The sequence below is a fragment of the Solanum lycopersicum genome, chromosome 9, assembly GCF_036512215.1.
Source record: "Solanum lycopersicum chromosome 9, SLM_r2.1".
NCBI lineage: Eukaryota > Viridiplantae > Streptophyta > Magnoliopsida > Solanales > Solanaceae > Solanum > Solanum lycopersicum.
Window position 1 is genome coordinate 57,758,935 of NC_090808.1, and position 24,713 is coordinate 57,783,647.

At 33.6% G+C, this 24,713-nt stretch overlaps 1 protein-coding gene across 1 annotated transcript; it reads right to left on the reverse strand.

Moving 5' to 3' along the window:
* Nucleotides 1-1,555: 1,555 nt before the first annotated feature.
* On the reverse strand, nucleotides 1,556-17,281 carry LOC101265274 (CLIP-associated protein-like). The gene is made up of 21 exons (XM_004247063.5): nucleotides 16,691-17,281; nucleotides 12,903-13,058; nucleotides 12,726-12,788; nucleotides 9,679-9,747; nucleotides 9,348-9,513; nucleotides 8,780-8,941; nucleotides 8,563-8,660; nucleotides 7,801-7,875; nucleotides 7,613-7,681; nucleotides 7,433-7,518; nucleotides 7,234-7,351; nucleotides 6,987-7,085; nucleotides 6,540-6,882; nucleotides 3,790-5,552; nucleotides 3,526-3,624; nucleotides 3,189-3,293; nucleotides 2,987-3,061; nucleotides 2,841-2,909; nucleotides 2,646-2,714; nucleotides 2,388-2,489; nucleotides 1,556-1,945 (listed from the first exon to the last, which is right to left on the reverse strand). The coding sequence occupies exons 1-21, from the start codon at nucleotides 17,021-17,023 to the stop codon at nucleotides 1,784-1,786; spliced, it is 4,281 nt and encodes a 1,426-aa protein (XP_004247111.1). The 5' UTR covers nucleotides 17,024-17,281; the 3' UTR covers nucleotides 1,556-1,783.
* Nucleotides 17,282-24,713: the final 7,432 nt, after the last annotated feature.

A 24,713-nucleotide genomic window follows, 5' to 3' on the forward strand; every position in this document is an offset into this window, starting at 1 on the left:
TATCGAATTTGTTCGGTCTCGGGTTGACTTTCTTTTAGTTGAAAATAAACCAACCCAAATATAGTTGACTTTTTTTCTAACACCAAACCTCTAGTCAAAAAAAAATTTCGATTTAACTCAATTTGCAGTTTGATTCAATTTGTAAACCCTACTTTCTGGAGTGCGGAGCTAAAAGGGTAAAAAAAATTGTCAAAAATTTCAAAAGGGCACATCAATTTTTTAAAAAACCAAAACGGTAAAATCGCTCACGATGTAGCGACTTTTGCCTTCTCAAAAAGCGAAATCGCTGCAATAGCAGCGATTCTTAAATTTGCTTTTTTTAAAAAAAAAAATTAAATATATCGCTCCACCCGGAGCGATTTTCAAAATAATAATAAAAAAATTACTTTTGTTATAAGTCGCTGCTTCTGCAGCGACTTCCATTAAGTTTTTTAATTTTTTTCTTTATTTAAAAAATAAATTGATTCAACTTTTTTTTAAAAAAAATCAAATCGCTGTAAAGCAGCGATTTACACTTAATTTATATTTTTTTGAAAATTTAATTAAATCGCTGCAAAAAAAAAGCCGATTAAATTAAGTTTTCAAAAAAAAATGAATTCTTAATTAACACATTTTTTGGGACTGATCTTTATATGTGTTTATAAAATGAATTCTTAATTAACACATTTTTTGCTTTACACTTAAATTTTTATTTTTTTTTGAAAATTTAATTTAATCGGCTAATTTTTTTTTACAGCGATTTAATTCAATTTTCAAAAAAAAATTATAAATTAAGTGTAAATAGCTACCTTTACAGTGATTTGATTTTTTTTTTAAAAAAACTAATTAGAAATCGCTGGCAATGATTTTTTTTTTAAACAAAAATTTGAATCAATTTTTAAAAAAAAAAAAATAAAGCAAAAAATAAAAATAAAATAAAAAAATTAGTGCAAGTCGCTGCAGAAGCAGCGACTTATAAAACAAATTTTATTTTATTTTTTTTGAAAATCGCTCCGTGTGGAGCGATTTGTTCAATTTTTTTTATTTTTTTTTTTAAAAAAGCAAGTTTAAGAAATCGTTGTTATTGCAGCGATTTCGCTTTTTCAGAAGGTAAAAGTCGCTACATGGTGAGCGATTTTACCGTTTTGATTTTTAAAAAAAATTAATATGCCCTTTTAAAATTTTTGACAATTTCTTTTACCCTTTTAACTCCACACTCCTACTTTCTGTATGTCCTTGCTATACTCCATGTATGGTATACCTGAGATGACAATAATGCGTTGAACCGTTTGTGTAAAACATTTCCAAGTGAAAGTTGAAACCCCAATAAATAGTTTTAATTTGTTGTCTGGAACTAATTTAGCCTAAGCAACTAACAGCAAATAGCCTCCAGAATATGGTAATATAGTTTTCTATCCGAATCAGTTTCTGCTGGCAAAAGGATCTAGGTAAGTCCTAAATTTGGATTATTGTGTTATTTAATGTAACCTAAGTATTATTAAAGTTCAAGTTTGGTAGAAAATACTGCTGCATCAACGACTACAAAGATCACCAAATGTATGAAATAAAAAGAGCGAAACTCAAAATACTGTAGATTTCATTAAAACCACAACATTTACTGTTTACAATTTCACCACGCACTCTCCAACTCCCATGCGGGAGGAAAAAATATGAACACACAGTTGAATAAAAGAATACAACTTTCAAAATGCACATTCACACGATATACACGACACATGAAAACATTAAAATCTCTCATAAACAAACCTACAAGGAAATCCCCTCAAAGAAGCTAGCACACCAGCTAACTGCGGTTAGCATCTATGGGAGTCCCTGTTCTAGCCTGCGATATTCTATTTGCATAAATAGTCACCAATCTCAACTGTGTGCTGTTTAGCCCTTCCAAGTATGGCAAAAATGCTTTGCCCAGCATGATGTATATGTCAACTAAACAGAACACAACAGTCTGCCAGCAAGAAAATTATACATATCAGAAAACAGCTTACTTGATAAAACCATAAATAAGTAGAGAGTGTTATCTCTTTTCATGCTTCAACAGTATACAAGACGCTAATCTGATTATAAGCAATCCAATTTTGTTACGTCACAGCCTCAACGCTTGTATTACTAAGGTTAACTTGCATGATTTATTTATTTATTTTTCTTTTTCATTTCTTTTGGGGTTAGGTACAAGGTTTTATCTGATGACCATATATCAGTAAACACAATGAAATGATGACGTCTGCGGCTCAATGCAATCTAATAAAGCAATACCTATTAACTCTGAATGATTATATTGCAGACCTAATGCTACCAATCAACTATTACTGATTACATCCTTAATTCTAGAAGCTTTTCTGGGCTCTAAAGAGATAAGAAAGAAAACAGAGGGAAAACGTAATTGGCACCTTGCGAACATCTGCACTCTGGTTTCCAAAGGCATCAAACAGGGCAGGTAAGAATGAAGATAGCTGAGACATCAGTTCTTCCTGGGAGAACCTCCCCACAAGCTGAAATAAGAGGCACAAGTTCAAATCACTACCAATCACACCATAGCTTTTCCAAGTTTCACATACTGTAGAGCAATCACAACTATTTTTCACCAAAAAATAAACTAAACACAATACTCTAACGAGTTCAGGAGTCAGATACAATCAGCAAATTACCTTTGTCAAACAGTTAATACAGGTTACAAGAGTCTTCTCGTCTTCCGTGACAAGCAAAGGAACAACAACCTGTGACAGCAGCAACTTATCAGAAATAGGAATATCAAAAAGAGTAGGCCATGAGATCCGAGTGAAAAGAAAAGAGAAAACCCAGATATCTTGCTATGCAAATACAAATAAAACACCAACACTCACACTTAAGCATCTAAATGAATCATACTGAGACAACACCGTAGTTAAACAATGCTCAGCTTCATTTGAGACCTAGACAAATATAACAACACATTAGAAAGGAGGGACGGAAATTTTCAGCATAATAACTCATCCAAGTGAGAATTTACTTTTGGAGAAACGTCCTTGGTTACGTTGAGCAATTTCTCAATTACAACCTCGACTGAATCCTCCATAGCATCTCTCTGGAACAACAGAAAATAGATAACATAAAATGACATTAAACAAAAAGATTTAAAAAGAAGCAGACAACCTCTCTTATCTATAGCTAAAGGGATGGAACAAAAATAAATTTGAAAAGCGACAAAAGACCTGATTCTTCAGCATTTCAACTATCAGAGATAGGGCAAGTTCTCTTATTGATGACGCAGAATCATCTAGCACCTCGAGTACAGCAGTCAATATCTGATTGAAGTACTGCAGTGAATGAAAGATGTTACTTCATGATAAAATCCATATTTTTTAAATTAGCAAAATCAAAAATTGATTTTCACAAGACCTTTCAAATAAAAAGGTAACAACTGAACTCTAACTAGTTGGAATATTAAAAAAGGAACTAACTACATGCTATTCACAATGTTACATGAGGACTTAAAATCTACATAAAGGGACAGCAATAACAAACAGAATAAATCTGTGACTAATATACCTTGCTCCATATGGATTGATCTTTGGTAACAGCTTCAACTAGTTGTTGAAGTGCATCATGCTTGTTGGCAGCAGGACTTCCATCATTGCCATTACAAATCTGGAAAAGGTGCCAGAGAAAGCAGGGTAAGGATTGTGATAGTTTACATCCAAAGTTTTTGCACAAATAATTTGAGATATTTATTAACCAAGGAAGAGGAGAATCACAGACAATTTAATAATAAAGTGAAACTCGACAGGCATAGGTTGACCACAGAGAACTCACTGAATGAAGAATCTGGGGAATGCTTGGTTCAGTTGCTGGAGTTAAGTTTATCTTCAGAGCAGAAAGTTTCAGGTGATTGAGTCCCAAATCAGATTCATTATCAGCTGCAGCTAGATGCTCCGAGTCAACTAACCCATTAACCTCCAGACGGGTTGTGGAAGTGTGCTCCATGTTTAAGCTGTCATCATTGCTTTTCTGTGAATTAGCCCATATACCATCACTGCCACTTGCGGAAAGTTTTGAATCCTTGGCTTTTGAAACAGGAAAATCAGAGTTGGCACCAGCTTCAACACCATGATAGAAGTCTTGAGTATCATCCGACAATGAGTGACCTACAGAACTAGTCATATAGGTCGGGTCTGGAACAGAATTCCACTTTCTGGCACCATCACTATCAACTGAAGCAGCAGAATACCTTCCAAATAAATTATTTTTCTTTGAAGCTCCTACATATCCCTCTTCAGAAGATGTGCCAGTAACGTCATATGGATCGTACTTGGAACGTTGTCTTTCTTTTTTATTTTGCAAAAAATTCATCAAATCCACTTCTATACGAGGGGTATACTGTTTCAGAGCTCGTCTTAAAGAATTTTGTTCTTCAACTGATAAGCTAAGAATAAAATTCAAAACCCCTGTTCCATCAAAGTGTGTGTACACTGATATAATGCATGAAATAGCCGCTTCTTTCAGTTTGGTATTTTTATCATAGACCAATGGTGTCAACTTAGCGAGCCATAACTTGAGGATGCCACTATTTCCAGCACCTTCAGAATTTGAAGGATGCTTGTTAAAAGAGCCAATTGAGAACTCAATTACAGCAAGTTTGGCCTTGGGAGAACGTTGTTCATCCAATGAACGGAGCAAAGCTGGCAAAAGGGAGTCGATACCATATGTTTTGCTTACAATCTCTAATGTAGTTGAGCAAGGCTGCCTCACTGATTCCTTGGGATCAATTAGCCGTGAAAAAACATGAGGCAAAATCCTCTCCATGTAACTTTCAAAAGGTTTTCTACAAGCTGGAATAAGATCTGCAAGGGTTGATAGAGCAGCCTGTGCAACTTTATGATGGGGATCATCAAGGTGCTGGAAAAACAATTTCATGACCTTCTCAAAGCTCTGCATGATTTCTGGAAAACCTCTAGGCCCCTGCTGTAGCAAAGACTTGACATAATTAAATGCAGCAACCCTAGCATTCCAATCTGAACTAGAACTGAGACCCTCACTTAATGCGTCACTTAGTGAGGCAGGTCCCTCGACATAACTTGACATTTCTCCTAGCGGGAGCTGACTGTCATCAAAGCTCCTTCTCTTGCTAGAAGACATTCTTCCTGCTGTGTTCTTTCTTGATAAAGGACGTTGAAAATTTGGAACATGATTATAGTGAGAATCCCTAAAGTTAGCATCTTTGTATGGCGACTCTATGTATTGTCTGTGAACGTGTGAGTTCATTAATCGCCTGCCTTCCCTTAGTTCAGCATTATCTTCAACAAAACCTCTATCTGGTAGCTTTTCAGAAGCCCTTCTTGCCGAATAAGAATTAAGCCCTGAAAAAGATTCATGAACCGCACTGCCTCGATAGGATGATTTAGTTGAATCCTTTGAGGCCTGGATCTGAGTAATGATATCAGACAAACCCAACCCGCCATTGCGATTCTTGCCTTTAGAGAAACCAGATGGTGCATCTACTAAAGCGTTAGCAAGACTATTTGACGCAGGAACTGCAAGAGGAAATGGTGGATCACGAGACGATGGAGGGTCAACTCCTGCACTAGGGACAGGAAAAGAAAAATTAAGTTCATCAAATTTCATACATTATGGCTAGTCTTCTATTTTGAGAGAGAATATTATAGCTACAGGGTGTGTTTGGTACGAAGGAAAATGTTTTCCTAAAAAATGTTTTCCTGGAAAACAAGTATGATTTTAAACTTATTTTCTCATGTTTGGTTGGTGAGTAGAAAATATTCTCCGAAAATGATTTTGTGTTTGATTTATGAATGAAAAATGTTTTTGAGAGACATCTGTTATTTTTACTAGAGTAGAAAATAATTTATGAAGTTGAAAATATTTTTTAAAAACAATTTTTTATTTGGGGTGTTGGTGTTGGTGGGGGAGGAGGCAGGGGGAGGGAGTAGGAGTGAAAAAATAAAAATTTGAACTTCATAGTATTTTTAAAAAATAAAATTAATTTTTTGGGGGGTTGGGGGTGGGCTGGCTGGGGGGAGGGGGTAGGAGTTTTAAAATAAAAATTTGAAGTTGAAAATATTTTTAAAAGCAAAATTAATTTTTTGGGGAGAGGTGGGGTCGGGGAGCGGGGGGCTGGCCGGGGGTGGGTGGGTGGGGGTCAGGGATCGGGTAAAAAAAATAAAATTTTAAAATTGAATTTTTTAAAAAAAATTGCTGTTTTTCCCAAAAAATGTAATTTAAAATTGGAGAGGTTTGGAAAATGTTTTCCTTAATTTTTGAAGGGAAGTCATTTTCCTAATTTTGAGGAAAATGAGTTGATTTGGAAAAACATTTTCCAAAACTTTTGTCCCAGCCAAACATGAGAAAATCGGTAAACATTTTCCAGAAAATGTTTTCCTTCATACCAAACACACTCGCAGTCTTTTTAGTTTTCTTTCAGCATCCTTTTTGCCAACCAAATATTAGAAGCTGCATGTGAATGAACTTTTAAGGCTTTCACCTCGGCACTAAAATACTACACACAAGATTTTGATATGGGGAAGAAAAAAGGAAGAGGAAAGAATTACCTAGATCCAAACTAGAGGATCGACTTCTCTCAGACATATCCAGACCTTTGAGCAAGCTTTCTATAGCAGAAACTTTCTGTTTGCTGGCATGAAGTACACTTTCTAAGCTACGTTCTGTGCCAGTACCCACAGGTTTAGTTTGTGACAGGAGTAACCCAGTTGAGAGGGATGTGCCTGAAGGTAAACTGGAACTTCTATCCATAGCAACTATTGCAGATGTTCCATAACCAGAAATTTGTGAAGAAGCGGATGTTTGAGAACCAAGTGAAAAGTGCGAACTCCTCTCTCGAACAGAAGGTGAAGCATGCCGTCTGTGAGTTCCACCATCTTCCTCATTTATGATCTGCAGAAGTGTCCCCTTTAGTACATCATCCCAAATATAAAAGCAATTCAAAGTAATGCTAATCATCAGCGCTGGAAGACCAACTTTAAGAGAAAACAGCGCACCCTTTGGATAACAGGATCAAAGGACATAAACAAACGCCTGGATCGTTCTGGCCAAGTTCTTGCAAACATTCTGTACAAAGTTCTTGCAGTTGATCGTACCTGTTAAGTTTTCAACTGAGTAAACAATTGCAAAAAAAAGGGAAAAAAGATGTATTGCGAGTACAGAATGAAACAGAGAGCCTATGTGTCTGTGAATAAGAGGGGAGATTGAATGATGCATCTGATACATAGAATTCAAGGTACATACCTCACTCATTGCATCGCCTACACAACACTTTATAAGGTCCTCATAGAGTTCTGCTGAACGGTGTATCTCAGATGCATCAGGCCAATGTTCCAGGATTAAAAGTGCGTACTCACAGCATCTGTAAGTGTTGTAAATGAGGAACAGCATTGTCCAGAAATAAATCAGAATAGACATGATAATTGACAACAAAGAAACAAACCTTGCACGAAGAACTGCATTTCGATCATTCTTTGCACAATCAGCAATTCGAGGAAGTGCACGAGCAACTTTGCAGTTGCGCAACATCTGAAAATAGAAGTAGCACCACATGACTAACCAATATACCAACTATTACCAAGGGATGAAAGAGAGATGACTATAATGGCACATAAGGTGTTACCGTTTTTATGCATGTATCAGCAGACTCTGCAATTACGAGAACAGTTATCACAACAAGCTTGAAAAGAACCTGAAATTCAAATCAGAAGTCAGAAACAACATATGCCATTTAGTTTAAGATCATTATTTTCCCTAAATGAGATGAGAAAAGTAAATATCTCCAGACATTTGTTAGAAGAAGTTACTCACAGGAATGAACATCTCAGCACATGCCTCAAAATCTCCCAAAAGCTCTTTGGATAAGAAGTTTAATAGATGGCAAGCCTATCAACAAATAAGAAGAAAAAACCATAAAGCTAGTCCATTGGAACACTTTAGTCTACTTATATTTCTCCGTTTTCATGGAGTATATGCATATGATACACTAGTGAACTTTTTTTCCTCATCAATTTTTCAGGAAAAAAAATGAGCAGGTGAAGTACAAGCCGCCTAATAAATGTACTCGGACACTCCAGGTTCCTGTATGAGGAGACAATTTAGCTGGTAAAATCTAACAGAAAGGACAAATGTCTATACGTGCATACATTAGAGATTATGTGATACTCTTTAACCTAAGAATCAATAAGCAATGATGCAAAAAATGTCCACAAAACAATGGATAAATAAGTGCAAATGTGGAGATGCACTCCTTGCTTGCATGAATGCATTGTAAAAAGAGAGGAACACAATTCTATCTGACTATTAAAAGGCCTCTATGAAGATGGCAACTGCAGTGAGGGGAGCAAACAGCATTAGCAGGTTTTTTTGGATGTACTGGGATGTAATATGTTTGATATAAACATTCAAACTTCTAGTAGGTTTTCTGTATAGATCGATCCATAAGTAGGCAAATAACTCATTTGACACAGTACAGGTAACAACGCAGGAGGCAGAAGCGAATAATTAGAAGACAGGTAAGTTTCCAAAAGACACACTAGCTGATTTGCTACTATTATTTACTAAATAACAGACCTGTTTGACAATGGTGGATCTCCGATCAGATAACTGTGTACTCAAAGGGACAACAAGTTGCTTTAGAAGTCCACGAAAACAAGGAAAATCAGTTGCACCTGATTTGATGAAACAGAAGATGAGGCACAATATAAATTGGTCAAGACATGATAGGGAAAAAATCACTTCAATAAAAGGGGACATTGTTATACAGCAAATGTCACTATAGAAAACACACCTCCAATAACAAGAGCTTCAATTCTCTGCATAGCAGAAATACGGATAGACCAGTCCTTCTCTGGCACAAGGGTAGAGGCAATCTTCTCAAATTCCCTAACCAACTCCTTTTCTGAGTACACTTTAATTGGCTCGACAGGTTTCTCCGTAATATCAGCATCCCCTATACAAGAGTATAGACCAAGTAATTGATCAAGTATACAATCATAGACTGTTCTTATTATGCATTACGTGATCGCAAAAGTTCTCTCTTTTTGCTCAAACTACCCTTTAGACATACACTCATAGCAGTTGTTTTACACAGAAAAATACCCCTACACCACCAGCAAATGATTTCTCTATGTTCTTAGACCCATTGCACAATTCTGCTTTTCTCCCTCTCCCGCTTCATCCTCGTTCATTAATAACCCTTGAACCAGGAAAAAACATGCACAGAGGATATGCAATAACCTACAATTCTAGATAGGTTAAACCTTGAAAACTTTTATATCATGTAACATGACAATAGGATGCCCACAAAAGCTTAATAAAATAGAAGTTTCCAAGGCATATCGGGTGCATGTACTAACCTCCAAAAAGAGACACCTCTCTTGTTGAGTTTTTAGCCTTTGGGCTGCTTTTCTTGGGATTAAGACCAGTGGATCTCACCTCTGTAGCTGCATAGTTTCTCGATACTCCATCTGCTAAGGGATTTTTGGGCTCAATCTTCTCTAGTCTGGCATTAATATCTTTTAGCTGCAGCCAATTATCAAGTCAAGACACAGATCAAAAAGAAATTTTGCTTGCCCCATCACATTTTATGTCAACGAAGTTACATAAAATCTACAACTGGAAAACACAGTAACTTCATATGCTAGGAAAATATTTGCAAGAATGAAACAACTCAAGTTATATACATACCATCATGGTAGGAAGATGATGGCGCTGAAGTTCATCACGGAACTGAGGTCCAGCCTGTGAATACATCTCCTGCAATGAAGATAAAACATAGAGAGAGGAACTGTTAAAAGGCATTATGCTTAATCATGGAACTAGATATTTGTTGGTGAAAGGCAGTAAATCAACATTACATCATAGAATAATATAGAGCACGTATTCAGTAACGATGCACAAACATTAACAAGCAGCAATTTGGATCAAACAGAAACCAAATATTTTCAAACATTCATCACATTCCTCTCCTTCTTCAACTTTAACCAGCTACAGAGAAATAATTACCAAGTAAAACTAGTAACAACTAATCATTTCCACACAGCATATAATGGTTTTAAAATTGTAACATATTGATGAAAGACAATGAAAAAGCTATATGCTGGGCACATGAATAAAATCTATATGGCCACTGGGCACATGAATAAAGCTGATTATCTTGGTTACACAGTTCAAAAAAAGGTAAACTAAATTCTGGGAATATACTCTTATTTTTCTTTGAAGATTATAGTTTCATGTCTTTCCAGATTGAATAGGTGTTTATAATCATACACTGTGTCCTGCAACCTGGCTTTCAGATTGAATTGATCATAGGACTCATTCAAACAATCTTGAGCCTTTGCACTGTTAACCATAGATAGGTAAGTTTATTTTTTATTTTTTGTTGGTACAGATGGGTATGTTTAATCAATTAATCAATCACAGGAGACTTTCTTCATATATAGGCATAGCCATAACCAGACTGCGAGCTTGTAAGAGCATCAAAACAAAGAAGTGAAATTGGAGCATCTTTATATAACCAATTTATCATTGAAAGGAAAATAAAGACACTGAACCTCGAAGTCAGAAACATTCAATGACTTCAATAATGAAACTAAAAGTTGATTACGGAACAGAAAAATTGAAGACTTTAAAAGTCTAGGGTAACGACTAGCCTAATTCAATTTTTATTTTTTGATGACAAGGGAAACCCGCAGCGGCTACCCTTTGGGTGCGCACAGGATAAAACAACCACTCCTATGCAATAGCTCGCAAACATAGGAGAGGTAACCCGCACTAAGCAAGCCCGGTGGACGCCTAGCCTAATTCAATTGAGGAAATGAATATAAAAAAATCTCAGTAAAACAGTTGGAGCAAGGTGTAGGCATCCTTTTTTTTATCACTTGATAAGTGAGCCAGGTGTAGAAATATCAAAGAATATGAGCAAAATAGAGGTTTATTTTGTGTTCTTCATTCCCCCTCCTGTGAAGCGAGCCCTCGCCTTGCACTTTAAGCGCGCTTTTCCACGCTTTTTATAACACTACACGTCCGTACATTGGTACCTCGGTGGTGGGAGGTGACATACCAATGAAAATAATCGGAATCCGCACAAGTTGTCACGAACACCACATCAAAAAGAAAAAAGAGTAAACTAGCATTATGTTCCCATCCAAACTCCAACGTAATGCATAACCAAAACTCTATCGTATCTATATTCAAGCTATCATTACTGTATGAAGTATATTGGCCTCTTTCGCATGTGCACTCAAGGCATATTAAAGTAAGCAACTCCAAATCTTCGTACAATAATTTTTATTAAGTATAAAATCTTACTAACAATGGGCAAAAATAGTCTTATACAAACACACCCAATCTGAATATAAAAAAAAGGGGAAAGGGTCAAAATACCCCTCAACTTTGTTTTATTGGTTGACTATGCCATTACCGTTAAAACAAAGTTATTATTACCCCTGGTCGTTACCAAACTTGTCAAATATGACCCTCCATTGGATGAAAAACCCCAAATTAACAAAAATAACCCCCCATTTATTTGAATTAACCAAATTAAACCCGACCCGACCCATCTAATATATGACCCGAGTCCGATCCATCTAATATACTACCCGTTCTGTTCATCTTCATTTTTTTGATATAAACAAAAAGGCAAAAATCAATGAAGGAAAAATACATTTTTAAAGACATAAATAACATTTTCATAACCTAATGGGATTAAGTAAAATACATTATCAACAAATCTTTGTTGTTTGTTAAATTGAAAGATGAAGGCACATTGGAGGTAGTTGACACAGTCCCTCATGTTGAAGTTGTAAGTGATCTTTTTGTCTTTAGCTGAAGACCAGACAGCTTTTGGGCTGATTCAGCAAGATGGCGGTAAAATTCAGCTTACTAGTAATGATTGGAAGAGCCATTTTCTCAAGGGAAGTATTGTATTCGACCAACAAAGGGGACTTGTGCACAAGGTCTTCATCAACAACTATGTCCGAACAGAACGAACTTATGGATTTAGGGCATTGATTGTCATGGAAGATCATTCACTATTGTTGTTACAACAAGGTGCCATTGTCTGGAAAAGATAGAAAAGAAGGCGAAGAGGAGTATTTGATTGGAAGCTCAAGAAAGTGATGAAGATGAACAGTAGAAAACATGGAGACGAATAAATTAGGCTAAAAGTGAAGAACATATGTGGACTATAGATTAGACGGATAGGGTCGGATTAGAATTGGTTAATTTAAATAAATCGGGTTATTTTTGTTAATTCGGGGTTTTCCATCCAATTGAGGGGCATATTTGACAAGTTTGATAACGGCAAGGGTAATAATAACTTTGTTTTAATGGTAAGGGCGTAGTCAACCAATAAAACAAAGTTGAGGGGTATTTTTGACCCTTTTCCCTAAAAAAATTTATCAAGCTGCAAAATCTTAATACCAATTGGACAAAAATACCCATCTCACTTTTGCAATAAAATGCCTGAAATCTTAAAATGGTCAAAGTAATGAAGCATGTGGTCTTTTGTCTTTTACAATTTACCATATAGCTACAATTAACACAAACTGTCAAAATTAAAGGCGGCAAGTCATCGGCAAAATCAATAATGCAGACAATAATTACATACAACTTTAACAATTCAAAATGGAAGTAAAACCTATCTGCTTTCCTTTCTAGAGAAAATAAAAATTATTCACTCTACACAATACGACAAATACATCAAATTGAGATACAAAAACAGTTGAACTAACCTCAATACATGATATGGCTGCATCTCTAACACCGGGATTAGGATCACTCAACATTTGCAAAATCTGACAATAGCAGCAAAAAAGAAGGATGTTACAAAATTGGATTTAAAAAGGTTACTTATTTTGTATGACAACATACAAAAGAGCTTCATCAAGTATGCATGTTGATTCACATACCGGAGGAAGAATAGTTCGTTGAAGGGGCAGCTCAGTTGATGCAAAAAGACCAATTGCTGATGTAACAGTACGAGCAAATTCTTCTCGAACTCTGAAACTTCTGTGCATCCAAGCATAAGACCCTGCCCTCTCAACGATAATAGTTGGTGAAGAAACCTGCAGAATATGTATATTAATCAACCAAATAGATTTCTAGTTTCTTCTCCTTGAGCACAAGTTGAAATTATCTCATACTGGTTCTAGTTGTGCAACTTTTGCCCATGAGTTGACCACCATGTCTGTATATTTGATAGCAGGCCTATGGGCAGTGGATCACAGTGGCTGAAAATGTAACCAGTCTTCTAAACATACACAAAAAAAAATTTGTGCCAATACTTTACTTATTGTAGGTTTACTAAAGTAAATACAATGGTATCATTTTAGATTTTATAAATAGGTGCATTTGGATTGATGGTATTACTGAGAACTGAGCAGTATTCGACAACTTAAAAAGGGAGGTTAAGCCAATAGTAGCTCTCTTTTATGTGGACATGGTAGTCTTAGCTCTATTGTAATATTTTACTTGCGGTAACAAATGAATGCTTAATGAGAGTTGGCATTTGTGACGGATTACATCACCGCACTAGACTCCTAATATATTTTGCATATAAGCATTAAGTATCTAAAGGAAAGAAAACATGTAGTCACTTGAAAAAGAATGACTAGTAGAACTTAAGTTGCAGCATTTTTGTTTGCAGGTTGGACTTTTGCCGACTCTGTACTGCATAGATTGGCACCTCTTTGGGAGGGTGCCCACAAGTGGTGTTTGGGGAAGGTAGGATGAATTCAAACATTACCTCTAATTTTCGGGGTAGAGAGATTATATCCGATATGGTTGTAGCTGTGACAGCTAACAATATTTACATCTGAAAGTTAATAAAATTAACATTCTAAAAATCCCCTTGCAAAATAAGTACTCAATTTGTTAGGTGTCTTATTTAAATCTTTGTGACTATTGAATCTGGTACCTGTTGTTGGTGGGAAGTGGCAGGTATCCCATGGAATTAGCTGAGGCGCGCGCAAGCTGGCACCTCGTGGAGAAAGAAAGAATATCCCAGTTATATTATTTTCACACACTTGGTGGGATATGTGAGGTGGTTGTAGCACTTCACAGACAATGTCATGTACTGTGAAAGAGTTGATGTTAGGTTGGAAGGAGAAGAAGATGTAGCACATTGAATGTAGTTACACTGCGTTAACGTGAGTGGTATGGACAGAGAGCTTTTGAAAGGGTAGAGTTGGGTTCTCCTAGTTGAGGAGTTCTCCATCTCTCTGATCCATTTTATTTTCTTTCGGTGCACCCATGGAGCTTCCAATAGAAGATTTGGATTTTGTAAAGAATCAATTTTTTTACATTCTTTATCTTTTTGGTATACACCTCGTGTATGGTCAATTTTTTTGCCATGAAAATACTATTTAACCTGACAAGAGAAGACATCTTCATATGCTAAATTAGTTTTACATTTATTTATTTATCATCAAGTGAACATATTTCATATCATAAACAAGGCCATAAACGACCATATACAAGTGCACCAAAAAGAGGTAAAGAATTTGCACAATCAACTGGTTCTGTACAAACTCCACCCACAATAGGGGACTATCTGAGTGCAACAAAACAAAACAAGGGAGCAGAGGCTACTTTATAACCAAGGGAAACTCAACTCTACGTCTTCAAAAACTCTTCTATTCCTCTCTCTCTCTCTCTCTCTCCAGACAACCACCAAAAAATCCTCAAGGGTTAATGGTAAATGCTCCAAAAAGGGTCCACCCCTACCCTTCTCCATTTAAATACCAGGCTAAATCAGTTACATTATAGGCAACAATCATAATAACTTCATTGTTTTGCATTGCTTTTCTCTTTAGATAGTCATACATTTGATCAAAATTAACATGTCAAGGAACATGATCATTCGTAACGTTCTGCAGTCCACATATTGAATTTTCAGTAACAGAATGGTGAACTTAATCTTGCACTACTATCAATCTTTTCATCCATGAAAGTGTGTCGGGGCTGGCTAAATGCTAAAGCCACTAAAGCATAAGGTTTAGGCCACAAATTTTTTGAAGGCCCTAAATGAGTGAGCAATTTCCTAATGTTTAGTGCCCATCACTTGCTTCGTTGTGCCCTGTATGAGGAGTTATCCACTACACTACTACAAGTTCTTATCTTTCATTAGTTAGAGTATCATTTAGCTTCCAATTTGGGAATGCTTTTTCCTTGATCACATACATCCATCCTTTCCTGTTATAAAAAGTTCACTTTTCAATTTCACTTCAGCTTTTCTTAAACAAACTTATTATCTTCGTCACATTTGATTGATTCATAAATCAAAGAGCACGTCTTTTAAGGTTAAACCAAGATACTTCTATTTTTAGTATCAAGAATTGGAAGAGTTGTAATATAGTAGTGAAACTCTATAGCACTTTCCTCCTATTTGAACTTAATGTTTTTTCTAGCATATGGTGATTCATATAATTCTAGAGCTAATTATTGTTACATAATATCAATCACGTCTCAACAAATATAGATTAAATGGACTGGATATGTTTGTTATTAATTAAACAGAAATAATTTCTTTTTGAGAAGCTTATAATTGAAAAGAAATGATCAAAATAAATTATCAATTATACCTCAAAAAGCTAGAAATATAGCTTCAAATAAAAATGTACCTGAATTTGCAAAATAAACTAGCATTTGACCATAGATTTTGATCAAATTTTGAAAAAAAAAATCAAATATTTTGACCGTGAAATTTGATCATTTTAAAAATTATTTCCTAAAAAATTGTCAAGTTCCCACGAAAGAAATTAAAATTTTTCCAAGTACTCCCCTCCATTTACTTTTATTTGGGACTTGGCACTCCCATTAAAACAACGCATGTTATTATACCACGTTACCCCTATTAGTGTTTAGTATTAGGTCTTGAAAATGATTTGCAGAATAAGTAATTAATAGTAAGGAGGGCAAAAATAATTATTTTTTTTAATATGTTAGAAGTGGATCTATTTTAGTGAATATATTTTTGAAAAAGTGGACAAATAAAAGTGAATAGAAGAGTAAATGCATATTCAGAGACAACTTCAAGTTTCAAAAATCACAACTTCAAGAACTCAAATTGTCATCAACTTCAGAATATATGGCCAAACGGAATCTAAGTTTAAAGAATCACATTAGAACTTAGATTTACGTCACAAATTTTATTGAGCTGCATCTCACTGATTTTGGATCCTTTTGAAAATACTAGACATACCCCAATCAACTGGACTTCATATATATTAAGTATTTGTAACCAGAATATAATTGGGTCATATAATTTATTTAATCTCCACCTGTTCCAATCAAACTTCAATCATTTCTACCACCTCCAACCACCCTTAACCCTACACAATAAAAAAACTAAAAAGACAAAAGAAAAGAAATCTTCAACCATTATTTAGCATTTGAACCAATCCAACAACTATGCAACAATCCAAGGTTGGCTATATGAACCCTTTATACTGATAACACTTTATGATTAAAAAAAATAAAGGGTTCTTCAGAAATCTCACAGTTATCTCTGCCCTGTCTTACAAATCTCAACCAATCCAATTAATTCAAAATTTGAAGAAATTTTTTCTACGTTCGTGTGAGGTAGTACCAAATTAAATTTGCATAAAACTCACCTCAATTAATGTACATGAAAAAAAGAAAGAAACATAATCCAATTAGGGTATAATCACAGTAAAACGCGTTCATGCATAAGTACCTGCATCAAAGTAAGCAGCAATCGCCTGGCAGCATCTCTAACCGGCTGTTTAGCATCGCCCAATCTTTCTACAACGGCAGGTACAAGAGCATTGAAATGAAGCTTAAAATGTTCACCAGATAGAACAGCAGCGGAATCAAGTGATTGTAAAGCACCCTGACAGACCCTGAAGTTGTTGTCTTTAAGAAGATCTATGCATACATCAACAAGCGAAGTAACCTCAGAAGAAGAGAGACTCTTTCTAGAAGCTTCGAGAAGTTCGTGAAGTCTCTCCACACCGGCCATTCTCTCCTTCGTATCCTTGGCTCGCGCCAATTCCAGTGCCTCCTCCATCGCGGGGGGTTAGTAGGGTTCCGATCTGGTGCTATGAAGGTCAGATCTGCGGTGGATTTGGGAGGAAAAAGTGACAGAGGAGAGTGAACTGTGAAGAAAGAGAAAGGAGAGGGATTTTAGAATTAGTACAAAAAATTGAGGGGCTATTTGCTATATTGACGGAAGAGAGGATTTAGTATATGTAATGAGTTGTATGTATGAAAAAGAAGAAAGAGTATTTGCTATATCTGTGTGGTTGGAACAGTTGATAAGTGGCTTGGGAGTTGTGACAAAAATTACTACACTATTTTGATTAAACTTCTAAAATTAATTTCAAATTAGAAATAAAGTGTCAAAAACACATTCAAATTATTCAAAAAAAAATTAATTTCATATCTAAACTATTGAAAGTATGAGTTTTATACCTAAATTATCACTTTTTAATTTGAAAAACACACCTCAATGATGTGTATAATGCACTCTCTCTTTTATATGAAAAACTTTGATACATAACATTTCATATACATAAATTATTTTATCTAGATAAAAATTGAATAATAAAAAATTAATATTAATTAAAAATTAAAGATTACGATCCATAAAAAAAGTTAAATTATTTTTCTTATCTCACTCCACCACCTCCTCCACGTACCTCCTCCTCGCGACAACTCGGTCTTTTTATAAAAAAATATTATTTATAAAATATTTTTAAAAATTTCATATTTCATCCTCCCCACCCCCGTCCCGATAGAAATCGATATTATTTTATTTTAAAAAATCTACCCATCCTATTTATTTTTTCCCTCCTAATTTTTTTTTACGTTCTTCTTATTTTGTGATAGATATGCACGTACATATATTTTTAGCAAAAAAATCTACTAGTGTACCGAATATAACATAAACAACTAAAAAATATAAAAAGTCTTGGGCCGGAAAGTAAAAAATATTTTTGATATGTATATCTAAACACTGGGGGGGAATTGAAAGCGGAGGGTTAAGTGGGATGGGTAGAATTATATTTGTAAGAAAATAAAATAATATCTAAATTAGTATTTGATGAGGGGGAGGAGATCAAGGAAAAAAATGAAATACTTTTATAAGAGAAATTTAAACAAAATAAAAAACTTTAAAAAATGGTGTAGGGTAAGAAAAATATTTTACATTTTATTTTATTAAGAAAATATTAATTTTTATAATAGTATTTTAATTTTTAGTTTTAACTATACTAATAATTTATTTATTTATTGTCAATGTTGAATATTTTGTCCACATGTAGTGTGTGATGTGAAAATTCTTTAAAATAAAAGAGAGAGAGTATTACACATACCATGATGAGAGTGGTATAAAAGAGACAAGTGTATTTCTCAAACTAAAAAGTGATAGTTTAAAACGTGAAACTCAAACATTCAATAGTTTAGGTATTAAACTCAAAAAAAGGTATAGTTTAGGTATGTTTCTGACACTTATCTCTTCAAATTATAAGAAAGTATTTTGGTCAATTAATTTGGAAAACACTTTTATTTAATAATATTTATATTTGGTGAACTTTTAACATTACAAATAAGGACATATAATAAATTTACTTGATGTCTAATGTTACTATTAAGTAGATTAATAGTTCAAATATTGATTAAGAATAACTAGTTACAAATTCTTTGAATGTGAATATCCATTCATAATTTTTTAACTATACAATGTACCAATCAAAATATATATATATATATATATATATATATATATATATATAAAAGGATCATAGTGGAGGTGATGTGGCACCTCTCTATGACTTCCATTCATTTTTTCTTCTTTTACTTGATATTTTTTCTTATTTTTTTCAATTATTTTTTTCTTATAAAACTATACATCTTCAATTATATAAATTCTATTCTTAAATTAGTAATAGTAATATTCAAAACTCTCAAACATTTCATATTCATAACCTCTTAAGCCTTTCATATTCATAACTTCTAATTATTTAATGTGAAAGGTTACATTAACACTATAAAATCATACTAAAATTGTGTGTTATTTTGTAGTCATCTTTGGTTAGAGAATTAGCGAAAGACATGTTACAATATTTGTAAGCTTTGAGGTGCATCATTTTTTCAAATATTATTTCATATATTACTTTTAATTAGCAAGTAAGGTTAATATGTCAGTATATTTTTATTTCTTCTAGATAAATTATTTTGTTTTGTTATCTTTGAGATTCATTTTAGGATTAATAATTTATCTGTTATTATTTTTCTTGACTCTTGTATATAGGATGAAATGAAAATATCCAGGAGATGGAGATTAATGAATTTTAAATTATATAGTGATTATTCTTTATTTTTTAGGTTCTTAAGAAGTAACGTTTCTATTATATTATTTCCTTTTGAATTATTTATGTTTTGTCAAAAATGATTATACGTGTTTAAATGTAATTTTCTCCTTATTCTTTATCTTTTTCTTCTTTTGGTAGATAATTTTTTAACTTATTTATTCAAGATTTGCCGATTATAGGAAATATATATATATATATATATATATATATATATATATAATGAAAATAGTTAGACATTCTTGTACAATTTGAGTTTACAAGAAAAAATAATTTGATATGTCTGATGTAATTACAACTCTTTCTTTGTTGAATCATACATTTAATATTATATGTAAGTGTTCATGACGATAGAAATTCTGAGTTTTTAAAGAAAAATATTTAATTTATTCTCTTTAGACCTCTATATGATTCTTAGACAATTGAATTATATTATAATGATAACACTATTCAAAAATAATTATTTGTTCAGGTAAATTCATCTCTCACTGTTTTATTGATAATATTAGTTTATTGTGTTTGTGGCGTATAATATTTTAAACATAGAAGTAGAAAATGAGTAAATGATATCGATATGCTACTTAAAGAAATACGTACATATACTTTCATAGTCTGGTGAAAATATTTTTATTAACAAAAATAATAGAACATAAGAATGTAAAGTTAATTTATAATTTTTAAAATAAACATGATTTTATTAAAAATAAATTATTTATTAATATTCAAAATTGCAATTCTTAATTTTTATTTTTTAATAAAAGATTTCAAGTTGTTTATTAATAAGTCTTTATATTTTCATAATGTTATTTTTCGGGAGTTCTAAAGTTATTTCAAAATTGTGATTAATTTATATTTTTTAATGTGTAGTTGATTTTCTATCTTTCTATTTACTTATAATAAAATATTTGTCTCAATAACTCTAATTTGTTTGTCTTTTCATTTTCTATAATTAATGTTCTTTATTAGTGTAATAATGTACAAATTACTCTTATTATGTTACAAAAGTTCAAAGTCATATTATGTAACGACCCTCTTAGTCGTTTTAGAAATTTCAACCATTATTTTTATATTAACCTTTTTAGTAGATTTTATATTTAATTTATATGACTTATAAGAATGAGTGACATGATTTTTAGATTTAATAAAAGATTATTTTGTTGCTAATAATAATGGGAAAAAAATAGAAAAGGAATTAATTAAATAAATGAATAAAATAAAATATATAAAAAAAAAGGGGCAAAGTGCCCTAAATTGTCAAAAGCCTGTGACGGCTTACTTGAGAAAAAAAAAACGATTTGAAAAAGAATAAAAAGGCAGAGAAGAAAAGAAAAGAAAGGGAGAAAAGAAAAGGGAAAAGGAGGCGAAAAATCAATATTTTCATCTCAAGGCGTCAAGGTTATTATTTTCATCCTTTCTATTAAGTTTTTATGTAATTAAAAGTAGATTTTTAGATTAAAACGTGTATAATTTACACTAATATATGAAACTAATTTTTAATTTTTGTGTACATGTATGCATATGTTATTTAGCCTAAATTTCACCTTAGTCATTAAGTAATTATCACCAATTGTTGATGATCATGAAACAATTATTGGGAAGGGAGGTAAATAGACATGCAAGAAGCCTTCCGTATAAAAGTATTTCATGAAATATCTTTATTTTGGTGTTCAAATATGGGTGATATAAATTGTGATCAATTTGAGATCCTTTTAATAGTTTTCATATTATCATTTAAGTTTTGATATATTAATATATATAATTAAGTATTAGGTATATGGTATAAAGTGAATGTCCTAAGATTTATGACATTGAAAAGAAATTAAAAATTTAATCCTAATCTTGAAACTTAAGAACTTAATTATAAATTTGCGTGAGTTTTTCTGGTTTAGTCTAGACACGTGCAATATGTGTGTTGTTAACTTCGAAACCTTATAGTGTTTAATTATTTGAATAGGCTGAATTTAATTTGAAAGTGCAACAAAGGAGGAAGGCTAAAGTCCCGAAGTGATTGTTCGATAAATTGAGGCAAGTGGATTTCTAAACTCTTGTTAAGTGTATGAAATGCGTGTATGTCCTTGTGGTATATGTTTGGAAGTAACGGGATTGGTGATGGGTTGACTTGTCCACATTGACTAATTCTAATGATGAAAAGAATGAGGATAACAAAAGGCAATGTGATTAATTGTTTATGTGTGTTGTGTTGAGAAAGGGTTGAAGTCTTGTTGAATCATTGTTGATGTAACTTCATGTTTGTCTGGTTGTGAACTGTGCAATGTTATGAAAATGGTCATCTCCTCATTATTTGTGTGAACTTGTCATCTGCATTATTCTGAGGCATTGGTTGTGACAAGTGTTATGTGCATTGAGAAAGAATGGGTACTAAAGAGGATGTACCATTTCGAGGGACGTATCGCGCGCCGCGATGGATACTATATTTCGAGGGACGTATCGCGCGCCGCGATGGATACTATATTTTGAGGGACGTATCGCGCGCCGCGATGGATACTATATTTCGAGGGACGTATCGCGCGCCGCGATGGTTACTATTATCGAGGGTCGTGTCATGTGCCGCGATAGATGCATGGACAGATATGTCCCCCATGGGTCCCGGACTGAGAGACAGCGGGTGTGTATCACTAGGTCAGACATGCATCATTATACTTGACATTACATTACACATACTTATCATTGGTGAACTTGATATTGTGTTTTGCTGATCTTGTGATTGCCTTTCTGCGGAATTTGTGATTGATAATACTGAGCTTGTTATTGAGGATATGTAATTTGATAAAGTGTGATTGTGGAGGATATATATATAATTTGTATAAGTGTTGTTGTAGAGTACGTGCTATGTAAATATGAACTGTGAGGTTAGACTGAATTTTATGCAGGTTGTAGTTATGGAGGTTCGGTTGGGGAGGTAGGGGTACCCGTATTTCATCCCCTTAGCTTGTGTTTAGCCGTTTACTTGCTGAGTACCGTGTGGTTTGGTACTCACCCCTTGCTTCTACAAATTTTTGTAGGTTATGAGCCTAGATTTTTGTTGTACTTGTCATTCTCTTCTTTTCCGAGGCTTCTTGGAGATTGGTCAGGTAGCTGTTTCCATCGCAACATACTTTCTTCTCCTTAATTATGATCTTGTTCTATTCTAGAAACAAGTTCATTAGAGACTTGAGTTCTTCTTTTGAATCAATTATAATACTTTAGAGGCTTGTACACGTGACTACCAGGTTTTGGGGGTTTTATTAAGTTACTTATATTTTATTTCCGCACTTTATTGTAATGGTTGAGTTTTAGGCTGACTTGTCTTGATGGGATAAGACGAGTGCCATCACACCCATTTTTGGGTCGTGACAAAATCGTATCAGAGCCCCAGGTTCATAGGTCTCACGTGTATACAAATCGAGTCTAAGTAGAGTTTCGAGGATCGGTACGGAGACGTCTGTACTTATCTTCGAGAGGCTACAGTGACTTTTAGGAAAAATCTTCACTTCTTGGATCTCTATTGTGCGTACTTGGTCCCATTTTAATTTTTATCGCTTCACTTCATCGATTCTCATTTATGTGATGCCTCATATGTAGTTCCTCTGGTGAGTAGTTGGTGTGTCGTGTATTGGTAAAATATTTCTTTTGGTATTAAAGTGGAAATGATATACTTATGAAACGAATGCGTGACCATTTTTGAAAGAGTTGAGTAAGGTTAGTTATCATTGTAAAATAGTAATAATAAATATAGTACTTAGCTGGTATAAGCAAAGTATGGAGTGGTTCTACAATTAGAAGTTAAATGTTTGAAGAATTAACTAGATAATAAATAGTGTAACCTTGAAAAATACAATTGATATAGTTGTCATACCATTAATGAGTTACTCAACAAATGATGTTGCATCAATTCAGGTCAGAATCCCTTATGTGGTTTCACAGATTGAGTGTATACCAAAGAAGGTCATGATACGACTATTACAATGGTACTGATGGGTACTTGGTTAGAATTATGGAGTGTGTTACTTTTGATATTGACCTTGCTTACAAAAGAATACATATAGCTTCGGTTAGATACAAAACTAATCTGGTAATATTTTACAGCTATTTGATGGATAAAGTGTGTGACCTATTTGAAAATGATCTTCTCAATAGATATGATCTGTTCTAGTGGTGGATGTAACGAATTTTCATGATGTGTTACTAGTGGTACATGAAAACGGACATGTTGATTGTTAAGTGCAAATACTAACTACTTTAGGAGTTATCTATTGTATTACATGCTCATATGATAAGATTTGGTGTTGAATTCATATTCAAGATACCAACTAGCTTGTTAGTACGAGTGGATGTGTTAAGCATTATTTATAAGGAAGCTTTTAGTGGTGGATCTTTGGTATGATATTGATATGTTCAGGTTGTGAAATGTATTTTGTGGATGGTAAATGAGTGGTGATTCCATCGTAAAGTCCACGAAATTGGATCAATATGGATGATAAACTTATAAGTAAAGGAAGTCTCAAAAAGTATACTTGTGTGAATGTAATTGAGAATTTCAGTAAGAATGTGCATATAAATTGAGTAAGTACCTTGGATGGTTGGCATAACTAGGTTTGGATTGTCATGTTAATGGCGAGGCTAAATTCATAGTGAGGGAAATGACGAACTAAGCATGATGATTATTTTATGACGCATTATGATTGAAATGCAACTATATGATACGGGTGTTGGTCAAACTGATTTTTTTATGGTAATGATGAATTTTGAGTATCTAAGGTTATGATTGTTTCTATTTCATAAGTAGTGTGGTTTTATGGTAATGATTAAAAGGAGTTGGGATGTCATCAAACAAAAATTGAAAAGAGCTAGAGACATAATGGAAAGAATTAGTGGTTAATAGTTTAACTTTCAGAGCGAGGATAAAACTAGGTTATTTTACATTGTTTGCAAGGGTTGAGGATGTATCTTCAAAGGAATTTGGAGAATTGGGTTCAGAGACAAGTGATTTTACCTGTTTCATCCAGATTATGATATAATAGTGTCACAAGCTCAACAGATTGATTAAACAAAAATAAACTATTGGATAAAACTTGAGAAAGGAGTGTACGGACGTTCAACTCGAGTATGATGATTAGTTCTTTTGTGGTTTTGATTTGGTAAGGAGTACTATAAGATTTTTAGAAAAAGATATGGTAGGGTCAATGAAGAGGCGATCAACGATAAGTAAAATACGTTAAGTAATTTTTTTTTTGGTATGAGCTAATGTTGTAAGATAATGGGATTGTGTTACATGGTTGGGATCAAAACTTCAAGTTTACATGGCAAGTTTAGATTTGTGATAGTGTATCTTGTCAAGGTATGAATTGGTAAGGTCAAAAATGATCGATCACACTGAGTATGAAGCAT

Bases quoted from the DNA above. Each gene is read 5' to 3' on its own strand.
- LOC101265274 (XM_004247063.5), bottom strand. From the start codon at position 17,023: ATGGAGGAGGCACTGGAATTGGCGCGAGCCAAGGATACGAAGGAGAGA. The intron at 8,942-9,347 runs GTTAGTACATGC...ACTCTTGTATAG, and splicing joins AGAGGTGTCTCTTTTTGGAG to GGGATGCTGATATTACGGAG. The intron at 7,519-7,612 runs GTAACACCTTAT...TTCTATTTTCAG, and splicing joins CTGATACATGCATAAAAACG to ATGTTGCGCAACTGCAAAGT.